This window comes from Apteryx rowi, unplaced genomic scaffold, assembly GCF_003343035.1.
Source record: "Apteryx rowi isolate R43461 unplaced genomic scaffold, aptRow1 scaffold_80, whole genome shotgun sequence".
Classification (NCBI taxonomy): Eukaryota; Metazoa; Chordata; class Aves; order Apterygiformes; family Apterygidae; genus Apteryx; species Apteryx rowi.
The window spans coordinates 912,854-931,805 of record NW_020451094.1 but is presented as its reverse complement, the minus strand read 5'-3'; the positions used below and the strand labels follow the sequence as shown (position 1 = coordinate 931,805).

Sequence of the window (18,952 nt, the reverse complement as noted above, 5' to 3'; positions counted from 1 at the left end):
TGGAGGGGCCGCCAAGCCAAACCGCACCCCGAGGAAAAGCTCCGGGCTGCGTCTTACTAAAGATGACGGGCTGCAAGCGCGCTCCCTGCCCCGCTGCAGAGGCGCTTGCGCTCCCTGCCCTGCGCGCGGTGCAGAGTCCAGCCCTTGCCGGCCGTGAGCCGATGCGCAGCCGTTTGGGCCAGGAACCGCGGAGGCTCTGCGAGTCCGGGCCAGGCTGCCGAATGCCGGCAGGAGCCGCTTGTCCGCTCGTCTCCGAACCCCATGAGCCGGGGTGTGGGTTACGGTCGCACTGTAAATGTTACGCTGCTTAAGCAACAGCAAACACGTGGTGTTGCCGGAGCCCCGGGTCCAGCTCCCGGCTCCGCAGGGCAGCGAGGCCGCGCGCCTCGCTCGGGGGCTCGGTGCCCCCCGGCTGCGCAGGGGGCTGCCCTGGCTCAGGGCACGGAGCAAAGGGCTTCGTTTCTGCAAACGCCGAGGGGATTTGTGCTTGGCTCACTGCACGCACGCCCCCGCGCGCGCGTTCCTGGCCAGAGACCCACTGGGGAGAGGGGCTCTCATCCCCGGGGATGATGCACGTCTCGCCTTGGCGGGGGCACCGCGTAGCTCGCGTAATCACTGTCGCTGGAGCAATGTTACTGACAGAAGTGTTTTTCTCTCACCAGGCAGAAGGAGGTGCCAGATACCGAGACGTGAGCGGGGTTAAACTTCCTGCCAGTCTCCGAGCCGTCACTTCCCTCCCCGGGAAAGGCGAAGGGCTCCTCTCCGCAGCACGTGCTGAGCTCTGCGGACACGGCCACGGGACAGCCAGGCGCCGCGCTCGCCTCCCGCCACGGCCGGCTCCCCGCGGAAGCGGCGCCCCAACGGCGCCGCTTTGGGAAGCCGCCCGCCGCCCTGCGGCGTCGCCCGCCAGCCACACGGGACCCGCAGGCGCGAGCCGGCACGCAGCCGCCCCAGGGCCCGTTTGCCCCGCGCTGGGCCCGCGTTGCTGGCAGCACGCCTTCCTTTCCCCGCTAGCACCGCGCAGACCTCGTCCCGGTCCCACCGGCACAGGCGTCCCCCGAGGCCGCACAGCTGCCAGCCCCGGGGCGCTGCGGGAGCCCCCCGAGCCCCAGGGTGCTCCCGGCTGCTCCGCCTGGAAATCCAGCAGCAAAGTAAAGGCCGTGCGGAGCCTGGCGGTTCCCTACAGCCCCGGGGGAGGTTCAACGGCAGAGCCCCTGCAGCCCCACGCGTTGCACTGGTGGGAGGATTTACGGCCCGAATACTCCTGTGCCTGGTTTCATGCCACTCCTCCTCCTTCATCCCTGCCTGCTCTCCTACACCCTCCCCAGTATTTACACCCATTAGTTTAACTTCCCCCTGGGGCTGAGCCAAAGCCCCGCCAAGCCAAGGAGAGCTGTGCCATAGACTTCAGGGAGTGTCGGAGCCGCTTCCCGGCCATCGGGGAAGCAAGCTCTACTTACTGGGCTGCTTTTAATAGCCCCTCTTAAACCACATCTTCCAGCACTTCATCCCTTTTGGCTCCTATTTACTGAATTCCCAGCAAATGCTTTAAATCTGTCTTGCTTTTCTGCCCAGCTGCACCRCTGCAGCCCAAGCAATGACTCCGCTGTGCTCTCTCCAGCTGCAGCGCCCTCATCCCCGCGCCGCTCGTTAGCGCGCCGTCACCCCTCCTCGCGCTTCTGGCTCCCCTCGAAGCCTCCCCTGCGCACCCGCCTTCCCTGGATGGACTAGATGTCGCCRGGACGAGTCTCCGCTCGTCGCTCCTGACCTCCCCGAGTCCCTCCCTGTTGTTCCYTGTGTTTCCAGCCTGCTGTTCCCCCCTCCGGGACCGTCTGGGAACAACATTTGTATGCTCATCACTCCCTTTTCCGGGTCACTAACAAAAACAGCGAGCGATGCCAGACACAAGCAGGCGCCGCAGCTGCCGGCGGTGCTTCCCCGGCCCCRCCGGGTGCTCTTCGCCACCAGGCACGCCGGCTACCCGCCTGCGGGAAGCGGGGCGAGGGATGCTCCAGCGCAATGCTCGTTTACAAGGGCTCTGGGACGGACCTGCTCCGAGCGGAGGCTGGGCTGGAGGCGCCGCGGTGCCGCCGGTGCCTCCCGCAGGCACCCAGGGACCCATCGCAGGGGGGTTTCAGGCGCTCGGGTGGTGCCCTGCAGCCCAGCCGCCGCTCCTGGCAGCGCGGGCGCCCTGAGCTCCAGCTCCGCGTCGAGCAACGCCACCAGGTGACGATCCTGCTCCTCCTGCCGCTCGGGAGCCACCGCGCTGGCTGGGGCTGCCAGCCTGGCGGCTCTGCAAGGGCAAAGCAACCGCGGCCTACAGCTCCCCGCCGAGCTCTCGCGTCTCCCAGCAAAAGCTGCCTTACAGAGAGCAAGGAAAATTGCATGGGACAAGTTCGCAGGGCTTGGAGGATTTCCAGGCAAGTCTGCATGTGCTCTGTTCTCTGATGTTTTTTCCTCGGTACCCTGGAGAGCATGTCTGCAATCACCAGATCTCGCCAACTTCCTTATCCTGCTTGCAAGTCACAGCTGAAAAAAATAAAATACTTGACATCCCCRAGGGGAAGACTGTTTTCCAAGCCCCTTTTGGCAATAAGGGGGCATTTTCAGCTCACGTAGGTTTCCCCAAAATAAATACAAGAATGCGACCCAAATCGAGGGTCACTGAGCTGGAGGGAGCAGCAAGTGCTGGAGCGCTTGGCAGCAGGACACCCCCCCGTACCTTCCCAGCTGCGCCTCGCCAGCCTCTCGCACCCACAGCCCGCTGAATTACCCAGCGGTTGGGCCATCCCCTCCTAGAGCAGGATCTCCTGCAGCCCCCGATGCCGGCTACCAGGCACGGGAGCTCGGCGGCTGCACGAGCACCTGCCCCGGGCTCAGTCCCCCTTCTCAGGGTGCCACCCCCAAAAAGGGACCGGCCCAGGGAGCAGAGCACACCAGCTACCGACTTCACAGCCCTGTGCATCCGGCCAGAGGATGGGATGGGATGGGACGGGCTCAGGGCTCACCCCCAGGCCAGGCTCCCGCGGGGCAGGCGGCCTGCGGGCCCCCCCTGCAGTGACATCCTGGCCAGAGGCGCACTCAGCCCCCTCCCCAGCTCRCCGTGCTGGCGGGGCCGATGCCCGCAGCAGCAGAGACGCGTGAAGCCTGCACGGCCCGGGCGGTGAGGGGGCCACAGGCTCAGGCGCGCGATGGGAAGCGTCACCCCRTGTAGCCAATCTGCACAAGTCCCTGCCGCAGCAGGTTGCTAAAGGCCAGCATATTAAGCTTGCTAATTAACGATGGCAAACGAGGATCACCCTGAGAGCAGGCAGAGCTCGATCTGTGCCAGCTGTGGCCGTAGCTGCAAGCCCTCGGCGCAGCGACGGGGCCCATGCCTCCCTGCTCCGTCGCGGTGCCCGAGGGCGGGCAGTGCCCTCGCCGGCACCACCCGGGCCAGGACACAGGGGCCCCTGGGGTGATGGTGGATGATGCCAGCACCGCTGCTAAATGGCATAACAGGCCTTAATCTGAGGGAACCCCTCATTCTGCAAGTGCGCCCCATGGAGCAGGGCAGAGCGGTGCGGGAGAGACGCCACGGCCGGCCGGGAGGGACCGTGCACGAGCACCCAGCCCTCAGCCTGCGTCCACGGGACACCACTGGCGACCGCGCAAAATGCCCTGTCGCAGGCCGCACAGAGCAGCCCGGAGAAGCCACGTGCTCATAAACTCGCAAAATGACAGAGCCCGACTCGCTATGCCCGAGTAAACCCAGGGCAGAGCCGCTGCAGCCTGCACRGACGCAGCCCCCGTCAGCGCGGGGACGAACGCAGGGGCGAGGGGATGCGGGCGCGCRGGGATGCGGGCGCACAGAGACCAGCCGGCGAGCTTGGCCCCTCAGGCCCCCAGGGATGGGGCCCGCGGCTGCCCCGCACCCATCACGCGCTGCCATCGCCCGTCTCCGCGGACGGAGGCACCTCCGGCGCTGCGCCCTGCCGCCGCGGCCAGCCTGCTGCCGTGGCCGGGGAGGACCTGGCCCCGCAACACCGCTCCGTCGGAGCGGCGCGGCCCTGAGGGGTCAAGTCTCCATGGAAACCCGGCCGAAACACAAACACGCGCATCCGCTTCCCGGGCCTGGGAACCGCCGGGGAGGCGGCGCGCTGCTGCCAGCAAGGGGGGAGCAGCAGCCCCAGCCTGCTCCGCGCTGCCGCCTGGCACTCAAATACTCCCGCGTGCAAAGCCACCAAGGTGCCGCAAGGATGCACGGCCTTTTGGGGGGGTTCCCGCTCTCCCCAGCGGAGCAGGGCGGCCAAGGGGGCTCCGGGTTGAGGGGACGCCCAGCTCGCTGGCCGTGCTGCCCTCCCGCGCGGAGCGCCGCTGCAGCCAGGGACGGGGAGGGAGCAGCCGCAGAGCCCGCTGCACCGCCTGCACGGGAGCCACGGCTGCTCCGGTAAACTCAACAGCTGCGACGCCACGGGGCGCAATAAACCCCAGCCGCACACGTCTGCCCCCCCGCCACCCCCGGCCGAGCCACACCAGGCGTCTCTCAAAACCTTTATTGTCAGCAGATACCGAAAGAGCCGGCCCTGCGGCGGGCCGGGAGGCAGCGCGGGGCGGGCGCTGGGGGGCCGCACGCTGCTCCCCCTCGGCCTCGTGGGCAGCGGGGCCTCGGGGGGGGCGGATGGGGCGGATGCACGTGTCACTCTCCAAAGCTGGGAGCACATTTACATCTGCTTATAAATAAACGACAACAACAACAACAAAAAAAAAACCTAAAACAACTCGCGCGGGGAGCGGGCTCCGGCCGCGGGCAGGCATCGCGCCGAGCCAAGGTGCCGGTGCGCACCTGATGCACTCTGCCCGCGGAGCAGCCCCGTGCCTGCGGCTGGCACAGACAAGGGCTGCCCGCCGGCAGGGGCACGCTCCTCCTCGTGGGACGGCCGGCGGGGGCGAAGCACCGACCCCCAGGGGCCGGCGGAGGCCGCGGGGCGTGTGCGTGGGGGCCGCGGGGGCAGGCGGCACGCTGCCGGGCACCGGCGAGGGCAGAGCACGTCGGGGACCACCAGAGACACCTTCCACCTTTGCCTTTAAACACTGAAGCTTATATTAGAGACTATGCCATATAATCCGGGGGGGGGGGCAGGGCAGGGCAGGGCAGGGCAGGGCAGGGCAGGGCAGGGGGGCCCTGCCCGGCGCAGAGACAGCAGGGCGCCCAGCTCCGTGGCCAGCCTGGCGCAGGTCGGCTCCAGCTCCTTCCACGAGCAGCGGGTCAGTGGGGGCACAGAGCGGGGGGCCGGCCGGCCGGCCGCCCTCTAGGGCTGGTTCTTCGCCTCGGGGTCTTTGTCGTAGATGTAGCTGCCCACGGCGCCGGTGTTCACGCCTGCAACGAGAGGCGCGCGGGGCAACGCGTTTGCAGGTGGCACGGCGCCCTGCCTGCCTGCCCCGCGGGGACGCGGTGCACTCCGGGGACGCGGCGGGCAGCAGTCGAGGCAGGGCACGTGCCCCCACCCCTGCACCCCCAGCCCCACGAGTGCCCAGCACTCACCCTTGGGCCCGAAGAGGATCCCGTAGCAAGGCTTGTGGCAGTACGGCTGTCCGTCGTGCTGTGCAAGAGAAATACGTCACCGGGGCACAGGGGCATGTGCAGCGGCAGGGGGGCCCCTCACCCCCAGACCCACCGTGGGGCCCCCCCCGCAGGCTGGGGATCAGCTCCCCCCGGGCAGGGGGGCAGGACAGGCCCCAGGACCCGTTGCAGGCGTGCACGCTGGCACAGCCCGGGGGCCTCCCCTGCAAACACCCTCACCCCTCCGTGCACCCCGCGCCCATCCCCGGGCAGCCCTGAGCCGCTCCTGCCGGGCCTGCCCTGCCCTGCCCTGCCCTCTCGCGGCTGCTCGCCCGCGGGATGCCGGCTGGCATCAGCACCAGCCCGGCCCCTCTGCAGCTTTGGGAGCTCGGGGAAGGCAGGAGAAGCCCACAGGGAGACCGGGAGCAGGCGCCCGGCAGCAGGCTGCTGCCTGAGCCGGAGCGAGCTGCAACACGGGGGTGCGGACRTCCTTACCTCCGCGTGGCTCCCCGGGGTCAGAGTCTTGCTGCAGCGCTCGCAGCGTAGGCAGGGACGGTGCCAGTCCTTCCCCAGCGAGGTCACCTTCTCCGCTAGGGAGGGATGGGGGGGGGTCACTCCTCCGCACACCGGTCCGCGGGGACGTGAGCCCCCTGGACCACGCAGGACGCCCACCGGCCACCAGCACGGGCACGTCCCCTCTGCGTGCAAAACGCCCCCGAGCAAACGCGTCCCCGTGCATCCCCGCAGCTCTTCCCCGCCGCTCTGCTGCCTCGCGCTCCCAGGCCGGGCTGGCGGAGCCGCGGCCTCCTCCCGCGGGGCCGCGTCCCGCTCGCGCCCTTACCGAAGTAGACCCTCTTGCCGCAGCGCGGGCACATGTTGGGCTCCCCGGTGAAGGTGGTGACGCTGGAGGCTGGAAGGAGAGAGGCCCTAAGCGCGGGGCAGCGCGCCCCCGGCCGGGAGAGCCGCGCGCCGCCGGCGCACCGGGACGGGGCTGAGCGCCCCGGCGCCGAGCCCGCCCCGGCCTCACCTTTGCTGGGTCCCTTGGGCGGCGCAGCGTTCGCCTTCCTCTCCTCCACCTTCGCGGCGTGCTCGATGGGGCCCRGAGCCGTCTGCCCCTCGATCTGCGGCTTCTCGTAGATGTAGGACCCGGCGCCGCCGATGTTCACCCCTGCAGCGGGGCAGAGCGAGGCGGCAGTGTCCCGGGGGCCGCGCGGGGTCTCCGTCCCCCGCCAGCCCTCCCGCCCCACGCGCCCCCGGGCCAGGCCGGGCCGGGCCGCCGCGGCGCAGGGGCAGGGCGAGCAGCCACCTACCTTTGGGCCCGAAGAGCGTGGCGTAGCAGGGCTTGTGGCAGAAGGGCTTCCCGTCGTGCTGCGGAGAGAGGAGGGCGGCGGGACGCTGAGAGCGGCCGGAGCCCCTCTCCCGCTCCGCGCGCGCGCAGAGCAAAGCCCGGCCCCAAAACCGCTCGCTGCCGGGAAGYGAGGGACCGCCGGCACCCCGGGTTAGCTCAGCTAAAAGGCTTCTCCCAGCCCAAACTCGGCAGCGCAACCCGAGGATCCGGTAASCCGTGATTTTGCGTTTGAAGCAGCCTGCGGGCTGAACTTCACTTCTGTGCTGACTGCACAGTTAGGCTGTTATTGGAGGCACAGGGCATCGCGGTGAGATGGGGGCATTTCTTTTAGAGGAGCACTTATTCCCCAGCCTGAAGGCAGGCACTTTATACAGAAAAAAGGCCACGTTTTTAAAAACGTGGTGCTTAAAGCCCCCGCACAGGCGGGAGACAGGCCCGGCCGGGAGCGGGAGTCGAGTGCCGTCACAGCCCGCTGGGCGCAGCCGGGCAGGGGAGGTGGCGGGCTGCGGGCACGCTGGCGTCCCCCCGTCCCCCCAGCTCCTGCCCCTGYCCCGGGGCAGCTCCTTGGACCCAAAAGCCTCGGGCAAGGCGGAGAGAGGGCTGCGGCTGAGCTCTCTTGCTGCTGCCTTTCCGCCGTGCCCCTCGCCTTGGCCCGGGATCAGAGCCCTGCGCGGGCGCCCGTCCCGGCCGGGTCGCCGTCGGTCCCCGCTATCGGCCGGGGCCGATCCTTGGCAGCGAGCGGGCGATAAGCGCCGGGGCCCTTCTCCCCCGCGGCAGGGCGCGGGCCGGGGGAGCTGGCGCCGATCAGAGCTGCCGGCGAGGGGGACGGCGCGGCCGCCGGCGGGCCCGAGATAACAGCGCTCCTGATCCCAGCAGCGGTTTCTCACGGGGCAGCGGGAACCAAGTCCAAGAGGAAAGAAAGAGCGTTTGTGGGCTCTGGCCCCCAGCCCRAGGCCTGGGCTGCACCCCACGGGGCTGGGCACAGAAAACCCACAAGGCACGTGTCTCTGCCCCCGTGCAACCCCCCAGCACGGCCTCGGCGCGGGAACCGGCCCCGAGCCGCCCCGCGGGAGGGGGTCGCCTGGGGGCAGGGGGCAAAAACGCTGCCTGCGYGCCCCGGGGTTGGGGGACAGTCCCGTGCCGGGCAGCTCGGCTTCACAGCCCCGCGCAGAGCCGAGGTGGYGTGGGAAGCTCCCGTGCCGCCCGCGCGGCTCCATCCAGCATCTCGGCGAGAGGAGCCCTCTCCAGCTGCYGGCGAGGGAGGCGGCCGTGCAGAAGAGGCGAGCGCAGTCCCTTCCCTTCCCTTCCCTTCCCCTCCYGCAGCCCTTGCTCCCGCCGCCCCTCGTGGAAAGCAGTGTGGGGAGCGGCACACAGGGGCTTGGGAAAGGCTGGGCGAGCACACCGGCAGCTGGCTGGGAGCAGGCAGCTGCAAACTAGGGCAAGGCATAAATATCGGCGTGCTCAGAGCGTTACCACGCTGCAAGAGAGGATAAACATTTAGCCGGTCTCCCTGCGACACCTCCGCAACCCTGCCAGGCAAGCTGGCTTTGCAGGAGCGCGGAAGGGCAGGGAAGGGCCCGATCCGGCTCTCCGTGCTGCCAAGGGGGGCTTGGCTGCCACCCGCCCCGGGAGCAAAATCCAGCCTTATATGGAGATGCAGCAAAGTCCCCCGGGCTGAACCGGCCCGGAGCACGGAGCCCCCCGAAAGGCCCCCACGCAAGGCGAGGCGAGGCGAGGCGAGGCGAGACTCCCGCCGCTCGCCCCGCGGGGCCGCCCGCCGCCGGCACGGCTGTCCCTGCCCCAGGTGCTGCCGCCCGCTCAGCTGTGGCGCGTGCCACAAACGCGCTAAAGAGCTGGTGACACGGTGGCATGAAAGGCACGGTGCAAAACCCGGGGCGCGAGGCGTCGCAGCGCGAAGTCACATTAGCGGAACAGTTGCCGCGGGCTCCGCACGCCGGCTGGGCTGGCACGGCCCCGGCGGGGCACCGGCTCCCCCCGCGCCGGGCGCCCTCGAGCGCCGGCCCCGCGCCCCCAGGGCTGCTGCGGGCGCACACCAAGCCCCGCGGAGGCCCCCGGGGTCCGCGCAGGCTGGACGCGGCCCGTCCCGCAGCCCCCCCGCGCCGGGCAGGCGGCTCCGGCTCGGCCTCGCGCGGCTCCCTCCCGGCTCGCAGCACAGATGGGCAGGGTTTAATCCTGTTTTCTTGCTAAAGGAGTAACTTAATACGTGACTGTTTGCGCTGCTAAACACGCAGTGAAAACATGCAGGCGGCAGCAGTGCCAAGCTCGCGTCGCCACGGCAACCCGCAATTTCCTGCTTTTCGGCGTTTGCAGCCACGCTTCGGCGCCGGATCTTGGCGCTCCTTGAAGCGCCGGGGACGCCCTGAGGAGGCTGCCTCGCCGGCGGCGCCGCGCGCCGGGACGTGCCGAGCGCGAGCTGCCCGCGGGGCGCCAACGCCACGCCGGCCCCGCAGGCAGCGCTGCGCTCCCGGCTCCGCGGCGCCTCCCTCCGCGCCGGCTCTTACCTCGGCGTGCCCGCCGGGCGTCAGGGTCTTGTTGCAGCGCTCACACTTGAGGCAGAACTTGTGCCAGTCCTTGCCCAGCGAGGACACCTTCTCGGCTGCAAGGAAACACCAAGAGCGAGGTGAGCCGCCGGCGCGGCGCAGACCCGCAGCGGGGCGCCCGCCCGCCCGCTGCCGCCACCGGCTCGGAAGTCGGGTCTGGGCGSAACGGGGTGCCACCGAGGGGGATCGCCGGGCCCCATGGGCACGCGGACTCCCCATTTCCCTTTGCAAGCCAGCCGCGCCGCGGGGACCGCTTTGCCACAGCCCCCAAGCTCTCTGAGCACTTTCACCGGGCCCTTTCCAAAAGCTGCTCCTGCTTTTCCTTCACGGGGACGTATCTGGGAAGGGCCCGCAGTGTGCAACACCCTCTTGCTCCCAGGTCACAGCCTCCCGCGACCCTGCGCCCCTCGGAGCGGCGCGGGGGACCCGCACCCCGGCCGCCCGCACCTGCCGCCCGCGGGAAGCGGTCTCGCCGCCAGCCGCCCCGCAGGCCCGGCCCTGCCGTTTCCAAGAGGGCGTCTGCGAAACAGCAGTCCAGCAACAGTAGCATTTTCCTTTCTACTCCCTGTGGCTATTTTTACCCGCCACACTACCCTAAATGACCTTTCTCTGATTCAAATATTTTGTGTTACCATGCCCACCCCAGCCCCACCCGTTTAGTCATCCCTCCGCGCACATCCAGCCGGGCAGGCTCCTTCCAGCGGGCTTTTCCCCAAGGGCTCTTATTCATCTTTATTCCTCCCTCCGAGCTGCCTCCGGCTCCTCTGCGGGAGGAGCTGGGCGCCGAGTGGGAGCGTGGCCCCGCGGGAAGCACCGAGAGATGCCCCGGCTGGGGCGGCCCGCTGCAGGGCACCGCGGGGGCCAAAATCGGGGCCAGGGAGGCAGCAGGCCAGTTCACGGAGGCAAATCCTTGGGGACCAGTTACCTGGGCAGAGCCCTCCTCCGGCCGTCCCGGGGGCTGGAGCGCCGCGGGGCGCCGACCCTCGCCCGGCCCTGCAGGTCCAGGGATGTCCCATCCCGCCCCGCGTTTGCGGCCGATTCCCTTTCCCCCTCCCTGGCTCTCGCACGCCCGCAGAGACAGCTGGAAAACGGCACCACTCCATTAAACCCACCATAAAACAAAATCGTAAGAGCCAAATAAAATATTTAAAAGGCAAATAAAACAGCACGACTGAAACACGGCCCCGCTCTACGCAAACGCCTCCCTCGCGGCGCTGCATTTTCCAGCCCTTTCCACCCCGAGGGCTTCAGCAAGGCAAAGGCCCCCGGTTTGCGCCGGGTCGGGCTGGGGGCCGGGAGGTCCCCGAGGGCAGGTCTGGCCGCGGGAGCCACCCTCCACCTGCGGCAAACAGCTGCGCCGCGGTGCCACGATAAGCTGAAACAACTGCCATCGCTGCCCAAAAAATTGGGCGCAGCAAGCGCGGAGGAAGGTTTTCGGGGCACGACCTCCGCTGGAAGCGGCTCCGGACCGTGGCTAAAAGGCGCCAGGGCGACTGGAACAGCAGGGCCCGCGCGCAGCCGCTCTGCGGTGCAGCGGCCGTGGCAGATAAATCCCCGGCCGCGGCAGCAGGCTGCTCCCGCCGACGGGAAGYTGCTGGACCCCGGGTTCAGGAGCGCACGCAGGTCACGAGAGCCAGCGCGTGAAAGGGATGCTCCCCCCTCGCCTGCGCCGGCCGGGCGCTTTCTGGAGCGCGCGGTGGTGGCAAAGCCCGCGCAAGCCCCTGCCGCCCCCAGCACGGGCAGCTTTGGCCTTGCAGCCGGCGGCGAGCACACCGCGCTGCTGCAGCCGCCCCGGAGCCCTGCAGGACCGAGCCGCTCCACGGTGGCCGGAGACCGCAGCTCCGCAGCCTCCCCGGCACCGACAGGTGCCTGCGACGGAGGGAAATGGAGCGTGAACGGCTGAAAGCCGAGCCAGAGGCGCGGGGCCAAAGAGCGGCCGGGCTCTGCCGCAGCGCCTGCGCAGCCGGGCCACGATGAGTCTCAGYGGCGTCGCCCCCCGCGCGCCCGCCGCCGCCGCCACCCCCGCGGGGGCAGAGGAGGAAGCTCCCGGCGGATGTTTTGCAGGGGCCATCGCAATTACAGCCGGCCGCGGCCCCCGCCGGCTCCTTCCTGCCCCCGCCACCGCGCCTCCCCGGCTGCAGGAGCACGGCGGGATTAGGTGACCACCTCGGTAATATTTCAGGCGGCCGGGCTATTCACCAAGCGGAGCAGACACGTCCCAGCGCCTTGGCACGGCGGCAGCGCTGGCAGCCGCTGCGGCAGGGCCGGGAGCTGGCCCATCCGTGCCGACGCCGGCGCACGAACACCCCCGGCGTGCCGGCGGGCACCGCAGCACCCAGGACGGCCCCTCTCCGGCCGCTCCGAGCAAACAGGGAGCCRGAAACCCCTCCCGCACCCCGGCTATTGCATCCCTGGCCAAAAGGGACCTCGCGGGCACCCGCAGCCCCAACGGGGGCCGGGCGCAGCGTCCCGCTCCCAGGGCACAGGGATGCGCGGGGGCAGCCCCCTGCCCTCGGTGGGAACGCCGAGCCGCTGGGGGACATCCGCCCGCTGCGCACGGCGGCTCCCCRGGGACGGCACGGCCGGGCCGCCAGCCGCCGCCGCCGCCGGCACCGCTTCCCAGGCTGCATTGTTCGCGCCGAGCGGCGGAAACAGCTGGGAGCCGCCCCAGCCCATTTCCAGGGCACCGGCGTCCCGCTCGTGTTTGCGCTGCCCTATAAATCACCGCGGAGAGAAAACGCCCGCGTCCAGATTTCCTGTCACCGAGCCACGTCTGCTCTGCGGCCGCGCCAGCCCTGGCGGAGCAGCCCGTGGCCCTGGCCCTCCGCCGCGGCCGGCCCCCGCGGCCTCCCCTTTATCCCCTCCTGCCCCGCCGAAACAGGGGCAATGCCAGCAAAACCCRAAAGCGCGCTCCTCGCCGTGCACGGCGCTCAGCGCCCGTGTGCCCCTGCCCGGGCTCTCCCGGGTCCCCGGCCTCGACACCCACCGGGGCTCCCTGCAGCCTCCCCGTCCTGCCAGCCCTCCCGCCGCTGCCCGGCCCCACTCCGCGTGCCGGGGAAAGCCTCTGCGCCCGGCCTCACCGTGCCGGGGAGCTGCCGGAGCCGGGCGGCAGAGCTGGCTGGGGGGACATGAGGGTGTCCTGCCTGTGAGGGGAGGCAGCGGGAGCCAAGCCAGGGAGCGGAGGGCAGCTCAAGGCGGTTCAGCGCCCGGGATCACTTGGAGACGTGGTGTCTAGTTTCCCCTAATCCGATTTTCCGGCTGGCTTCCCCAGGGCGGGAGGAGCAGCGGGGCTGCCTGGACACACGGCTGCACGTCCCGCGCACGGAACGCTGCCGGCCGGCAGGAGCACGGAGGYGCCCTCCGACCACAGCAGCCCCCACGTCACGGGGGACCCGTGCCCGCGGGCGGCTGCCCCGGCAGGGGTAAACCCCGGGCAAAACGCGCCATGCTGGGAAGGAGCCACGTGCCGCGGAGGGAGGCCGCCGGAGCCGGCTGACAGCAGAGGCCGCAGCCAGGGAAGCACCGCGGGGGCGGCGGAGCCCGACGCACGCGGGAGAGGCGCTGAGCRTCTCCACCCCGGAGACAGCACGGCTCATCCTCTAATTACCCGCCGTGCCCGGGCAAAGCGGCGCCTCCCACGAGGCGCTGCCGGGGGTGCACAGCTTTTCGGATGGGAACGGGGCACAAGCGTCCCCCCTGCCGGCGCCCAGGTGCCGCGTTACGCCRGGCTGGGGCCCTCGCGCAGGCATTGCCACTGCCTGACGTCACCTCTGCTTTCGCAGCCGGAGGCTTATTCAGCGGAGGCTGAACGCTCCGACACCCGCACGCCGCCCTCRGCCCCGTTCAGCGACGAGGTGCCAAATCCCGCACCCCTGGAGGAGAGGGGCGCAGACGCACTTCAAAGCAGCKGCAGGCACAAGGAAAGAGGGACGAGGCTGGAAAGAGGAGCCTGGCAAAAGGCTGAGAGCAAAGCCGAGAGCCTGGGCAGCCGGGAGCCTCRTCTGCTTGGGCGCTGGCGGCAGGACGGGGGACAGAGCCGCCGCGCGGGAGCAGCGAGACCCCCGCTCTGCCCAGGGTCTCCTCCTGGGCCGGCAGCCCGTGCTTCGCCCCGTGCTGCCAGGCGGCCGCTCACCCCTGCACGCCCGAGCGGCCGACGCCAGCTCGGCCCCGTGCTCGAGCGTTGTTTGCTTTCCAACCGGCAGCCCTAACGCACTGCGTGGCTCCTTTCCACCCGCTGCTCCCTGCGTCTCTGCCTCCAAAACTTCCCCCACTTCAGGCACTTTCCTGGGCACCAGCCTTAAGCCTTCCCGCTCCGGTTCACGAGGCCAGGGGAGCCTCTAGCAAATTCCCACGTCATTTTGCACGGGGCTGCTGCACTTCATCAAGCGGCGCTCGCACGGGACGCGCTCGCTGGCTCCGAGGCCGGGCAGCTCCACCGCGGCCGTGCTGTAAGACGGAGACCCGCCGGGCCGGGCTTTGCTGCAGGAGGGGGCGGCCGGAGCTAGCGCAGCCGAGCGCCCCGTGCCCAGGCACCCCGCCAGGCGCAGCGGCAGGAAGGCGAAACAGCCCTGCCCGGCGGCGCGGCTGCGACAACAGGCAGCCACTGTGAGAGCGGGACAGACGCGGTTGTTCCCCAGTGAGGCCGCTTCCTTGTGCCCCGGGGCGGACAGAGAAAGCGGCCTGGGAAGGGCAGGAGCTCTCGCCTCTGCGCGGAGGAGAGGAGCCGGGGCAGCGGGAGACACTTCCCGCAGCTCCCCGCGAGCTGCAGCGCCGGAGCAAGATCGCTCCCAGCCCGCGTGCCGGGACCCATCTCCCAGTCGTGCCCCCCAGGCGGTTCGGTGTCCTCAGCACGCACGGGGCTGCCCCGCTGCAGGCCGGAGCCATGCCCCACGGCACGGGCACCACGGCGCCGCCGCTTGCACCAGCTCAGCTGAAAGCAGCACCAGGGCGCACACCCCAGCCTCCGCATTTGACTGCAACCCTGCGATGCATTTTCCATTACCTCTCGCTTGGGCTGATGCAGCACAGAGGCTCAGCCCCGTCGCCTCTAACCCTCTCGTCACCCTCCGGCCAGGKTTTCCCTGCCCAGCAGGGCGGCCACCTCTCCACTGAGCTGGGCCGGACGGGACCCTTCGGGATGCGGGCGCGGAGCACCACAAGCGAGACGCCCAGCGGGCTCGCAGAGAGCCGCCTGCCAGCCCCGCGCCTGCCCCGCAGCGCTGGGAGCAGGGCTGGCCCCCGGCGCGCAGGCGCTGCAGGGAGAGGCACCCGGACTGCAAGGGCAGGCGCCCTGGCATGGGGCTCCCACCTCCCGCGGGCAGGTCCGCGAGCATCCGTGCGTCCCGCCGCAGCTCGCTGCAAGGCAGGCAGCCGCACGTGCGGCACGCCAGCAGCGCCGTGCGTGCACCCCAGCAAAGTACTAGGGCAAGGTAGGCACCCACACTTCTCCTGCGCAAGGGGCAGACACCTCACACCTTCCTGTCCCATCCTCCCACGGAGCATTTTCTACCGCTCACAGTATTTTCCCGAGGGAAAATCTAATGTTAATCACCCCGTCCGTCAGCTTCCCACAGACGCAGCCCTTCCCTGCCAGGGCCCTGCATTGGGAGCAAGAAACTGGTGCATCCTTAGTTACCATTTTGCAAGGCCCGCGCACGCCCCGAGAGCGGCCGCGCTGAGACATCGGAGCAGGCAATTACGTAAGGAGCGCAGGCAGCGTCTGCGCTGGCAATCAGAGGCTGCGCCGGCGTCCTCGCGGCTGCCCGGGCCGCGCTCAAGGAGCGAACGCGGCTCCCTTTGTTGGGAGAGGCTGTAACGCGCGGGCAAAATAAAGCCTCCCGGCTCCGCCGCCCGGCCCAGCCGCTCGCGGGGAGCGACAAGCGCCCTCATCTAAGGACAGCGGTTACTTATTAATCGCAGAGCGGCTTCTGCAGCTTGAATTTCTGCTGGCAGAGCTGCCCGCGCGGTGCTGTGCGGGAGAGCCCCCCCAGCCCTCCGCTCCCCCATCTCAGCCCCGTGCCTCGGGGGCACGAGCGCGACGGCGAGATCGGGCACCGCCGCAGGCTCGGCCCCCTCCCCGTGCCCCGTCCTTGTCCCCCCTCCGACRCCCCCCACCCCAGCTGCACCCTCCCGCACAGCAGCAGCGAAGATGGAGCTTGCAACATCTCGGGGGCCAGCGTCCGTATTTTGCTTGGGACTCGGCGAGAATCACGGCCGAGGAAAACAGGAAACCTCCGGCCGCCGCGATGCCCCCGCTGCTCGCAGGGCGGGGGGCGGAAGGGGCTGCGCAGGGCCGGGGACCCTGCAAAGCTCGTTTAGGGCTAGCAACACAAAAGGGAGCTCAGGAAACCTTCGGCTGGTTGGCTTCAGGCGGCTCTGGGCTTGTGGGCGCTTCCTGCCAGAACAGATAACCCAAAACCGCCGCCACCTGCCAGCGCGGGAAGGGAAACCAGCCCGCAGAGCTCCAGCCAGGCAGCTATTCCCGCAGTTAAATATTCACGTGAGCAGTCAGACCCTGCGAGAAGAGTTAGCCCGAGCGACCCAGCTGCTACTGGAAACAATGTTAGAGCTCAATGTGCTTTAAGGGGGGGGGGCGGGAAAAAGCTCCAAACTATTTTTATATTTTCCTGTGCTTTTTAAAGAAAAAAAGCTCATTCTGTAGCTCAGGAAACGCCCACATCCTTCTGCCTGCACAGGGAGGAGTCTGCTGGATTTTTCCAGGGAGCATGAAGCAACAGGCAGGCTGGAAATTAGTTTTCCATCGGTACCAATTACTGTTAGTTTTGCTCGTTCGCTCAGCCAGCCCTTAGGCATCTTCCAGCAGGACTGCCCAGGGCCGGGAACAGGACGCGGCGGCRTTTCTCGCGCACGCTCCACGGTTACAATCCCAGGCATTCACGAAGGCACCGCTGCCAGCACTCATTCAGCAGAAGCGAGCAGCGCTCCCGAACAAGCAGGGCTTTATGAATCGCTCCCTCCCCGCGGAGCCTCGGGCCGGCCGAGGAGCTCGGGCGCACACCCAGCCCTCTTTGCTGGGCGYGGGGCTGCCACCGCTGCCCGCGACCCCTTCCCCGGGAAAGCCCGGATAACCCCCCGGATAACCCCCCGGCAGCTCCCAGCCTCGCCTCTCCCGCGCCAGCCCCACCAGGGCTGCCTGGGGAGCCGCTTCCCGGCCGGCAGGAAAGGCCACTGAGAGCTTTTGTTCGATTCGTACGCATTAAATAGGCCGGCTCGGGTTTATTCTTCTGGAGCGCGGGCGGTTCCTCAAAGCGAAGCCGAAGACGTCAGCAGGGACGCGCTCCATTGTGTTTCGACACCGGCCAAGGAGCAGCTTCTGACCTGCTCCGGTTCTGACTCATCCCCCGTCCCCTCCCGGGGGGACAACGGCGACCGAGTGGCCCGACCGCGGAGGGGTGCGATGGGGCACGCTGGCTCCCCAGTGCCTGCTGGCAGCCGCCTCCGGGCTCTCCTCCGCCCGGCTCCCCCGGCCGGGCCGGCTCATCCCCCGAGCGCGAGGAGCGACTCTGACCCCAGACCAGTGCCCAGCAGGCTCGACAGACATGCAGCTTTCTGCTTAAAAAGGAAAAGATTCATGCAAGGAAGCACATCCAAGAGGCTGAGCCATTCCCACCCCCACACAAATAGATTTATTTAAAGGAGGAAGACAGCAAATTCCTATTTCTCTGTGTTTACTTGGAGATGGCCAGAGAGGAATGAAAGCTCCCAATGCCTCAAACACTCGGGCACAATCAGGACCCGTCGGTATTTCTCTACCAAACAAACCAGCCGAGGCCGCGGGGGCTCGGGAAGCCAGACCCYGGGGTGCGCACCTTGCTAAATCGCAGGGGAGCGCGGGAGGGAGACGGGACTCGGCACGGCCGCTCCAGCACAGGGGAGCGAGCGGGCAGCACCAGGCCGGGCCAGCTGGTCATTGCAGAAAGCGGCTCAGCCCATGCCAAATTTCCCTCCAAAGCCACCCTGAGCCTGCGCTCGCGCAGCCACACCTCGGAGAGGAAGGCTCCCGGCCTCCGGATCTCCGTGTGCACCGGGCACACGGGCTGAGGCAGGCTCCACCAAGTCAGGAGATGAGCTCCCGCTTCCCTCCCAGCCGCTGAGAGAGGGTGCTAACCCCAGGATGCCCAGCATGAGACCCCCGGAGACCCTGACCAGCCACAGCACCACCCAGGGCGCTCGGAGACCCGCAGGGGCTCGCTGCTGCCCAAACCCAGCCGGGCACGTCGAGACGGACCTCCCAGCTTAGACGCTGCCTTTGAAAAAGTACCGTAAAACCCCGAAGTGTTCATTAGCTCGCCCACCTGGGAACACCCCGCGCGGGATGGGCAAGAGGCAAGACGCGGGGTGAAAGGCACGCCTGAGGCACGAGGCTGGCAGGGAACGGGAACAAAACGACGGAGGGGGGATTTTGTTTGCACCTGCCCCCTTCTGCTCCTCCCCACCAAGAGCTGCCCCATGGCTCACGAAAGCTGCCTGTTCCCCCCGAAAGCAGCATGTCCCAGCCCAGACACCCAGTCCACGTTAGATGGCCCAGATTCCCCCACACCCAGGCCAGCGGGTGCAGGGGGACATGAGCCCCCCAGCCCCGAGCGTGGGACACCTCGCACCAGACCTCTGTGCCAGGACGGGCTGCAGGCATGCACCCTGAGCAGGACCCCTTGCCTCCCGCTTCACCCTGGGGAGCGGACGAGGGTGCCCGAGCCCCCGCTGCCACCTGCGCCCCCAGTGTCACCTGCCCCAGGGCCCCCGGCAGCATCCCCCAGCTCGGCCCAGGGGAGCGGCGCACCACGCTGCGGCGGTGGCCGAGCAGAGGGGGGTCCCAGCCACCGCGAGCGGTGACCGAGGAGGAGGCAGGGGCTCCAGGGGCTGGGCTGCACGTCCAGTGGCCCCCGCATCGGGAGCGGGGGGTGTCCGGGGTGCCCACGCCGGGGTATGCGCAGGTGGGGAGCTGCGACCAGGGGCAGAGGGGGGGCCCGGGAATCCCCCCGGCTCGGGGAAGGGGGACCCGGGACAGAGAGGGAGACCCGGGGATGCACCCAGGTTTGGGAAGGGGGACCCGGGAATACGCCCCGGCTCGGGGAAGGGGGAACCGGGGATGCACCCGGCTTTGGGAAGGGGGAGCCGGGAATACACCCCGGCTCGAGGAAAGAGGATCCGGGAATGCACCTGGCTTTGGGAAGGGGGACCCGAGGGTGTGTCCCAGCTGCTGGAAAGGGGGCCCGGGAATACACCCCGGCTCGGGGAAGGGGGACCCGGGGACACACGCGGGCTCGGGGAAGGGGGAGGCGGGGATGCGCCCCGGGAATGGGGAAAGGGGAAACGCCCTGGCTCGGCGAAGGGAATCCCGAGGCCGGGGGACGAGGACGAGCCGGGCGCGGGGAAGGGGCGCCCGGGGGCGCGGCGGAGGCGCTCACCGAAATACACGGTCTTGTCGCACTTGGGGCACTTGGATGCCATGGCGGGGAGCGGTGCGCAGCGGAGCCGTGC

The 18,952-nt window shown here is 69.2% G+C and overlaps 1 protein-coding gene across 2 annotated transcripts in view; it reads right to left on the bottom strand.

The window, feature by feature from the left end:
* Positions 1-5,053: 5,053 nt before the first annotated feature.
* CRIP2 (cysteine rich protein 2) overlaps positions 5,054-18,952 on the bottom strand; it is a 23,422-nt gene continuing 9,523 nt past the window's right edge. Inside the window, exons 1-8 of one of the 2 annotated variants that reach the window (XM_026089216.1) lie at positions 18,880-18,946; positions 9,413-9,507; positions 6,853-6,910; positions 6,570-6,710; positions 6,384-6,452; positions 6,038-6,132; positions 5,525-5,582; positions 5,056-5,359 (exon numbers count right to left, since the gene is read on the bottom strand). In XM_026089216.1, the coding sequence (XP_025945001.1) occupies positions 5,292-5,359; positions 5,525-5,582; positions 6,038-6,132; positions 6,384-6,452; positions 6,570-6,710; positions 6,853-6,910; positions 9,413-9,507; positions 18,880-18,922 (627 nt within the window). In that variant the 5' untranslated portion in view covers positions 18,923-18,946 and the 3' untranslated portion in view covers positions 5,056-5,291. Of the gene's footprint in view, positions 5,360-5,524; positions 5,583-6,037; positions 6,133-6,383; positions 6,453-6,569; positions 6,711-6,852; positions 6,911-9,412; positions 9,508-18,879; positions 18,947-18,952 lie in introns of those variants that run through there. The other variant, XM_026089215.1, reaches the window with a different exon arrangement.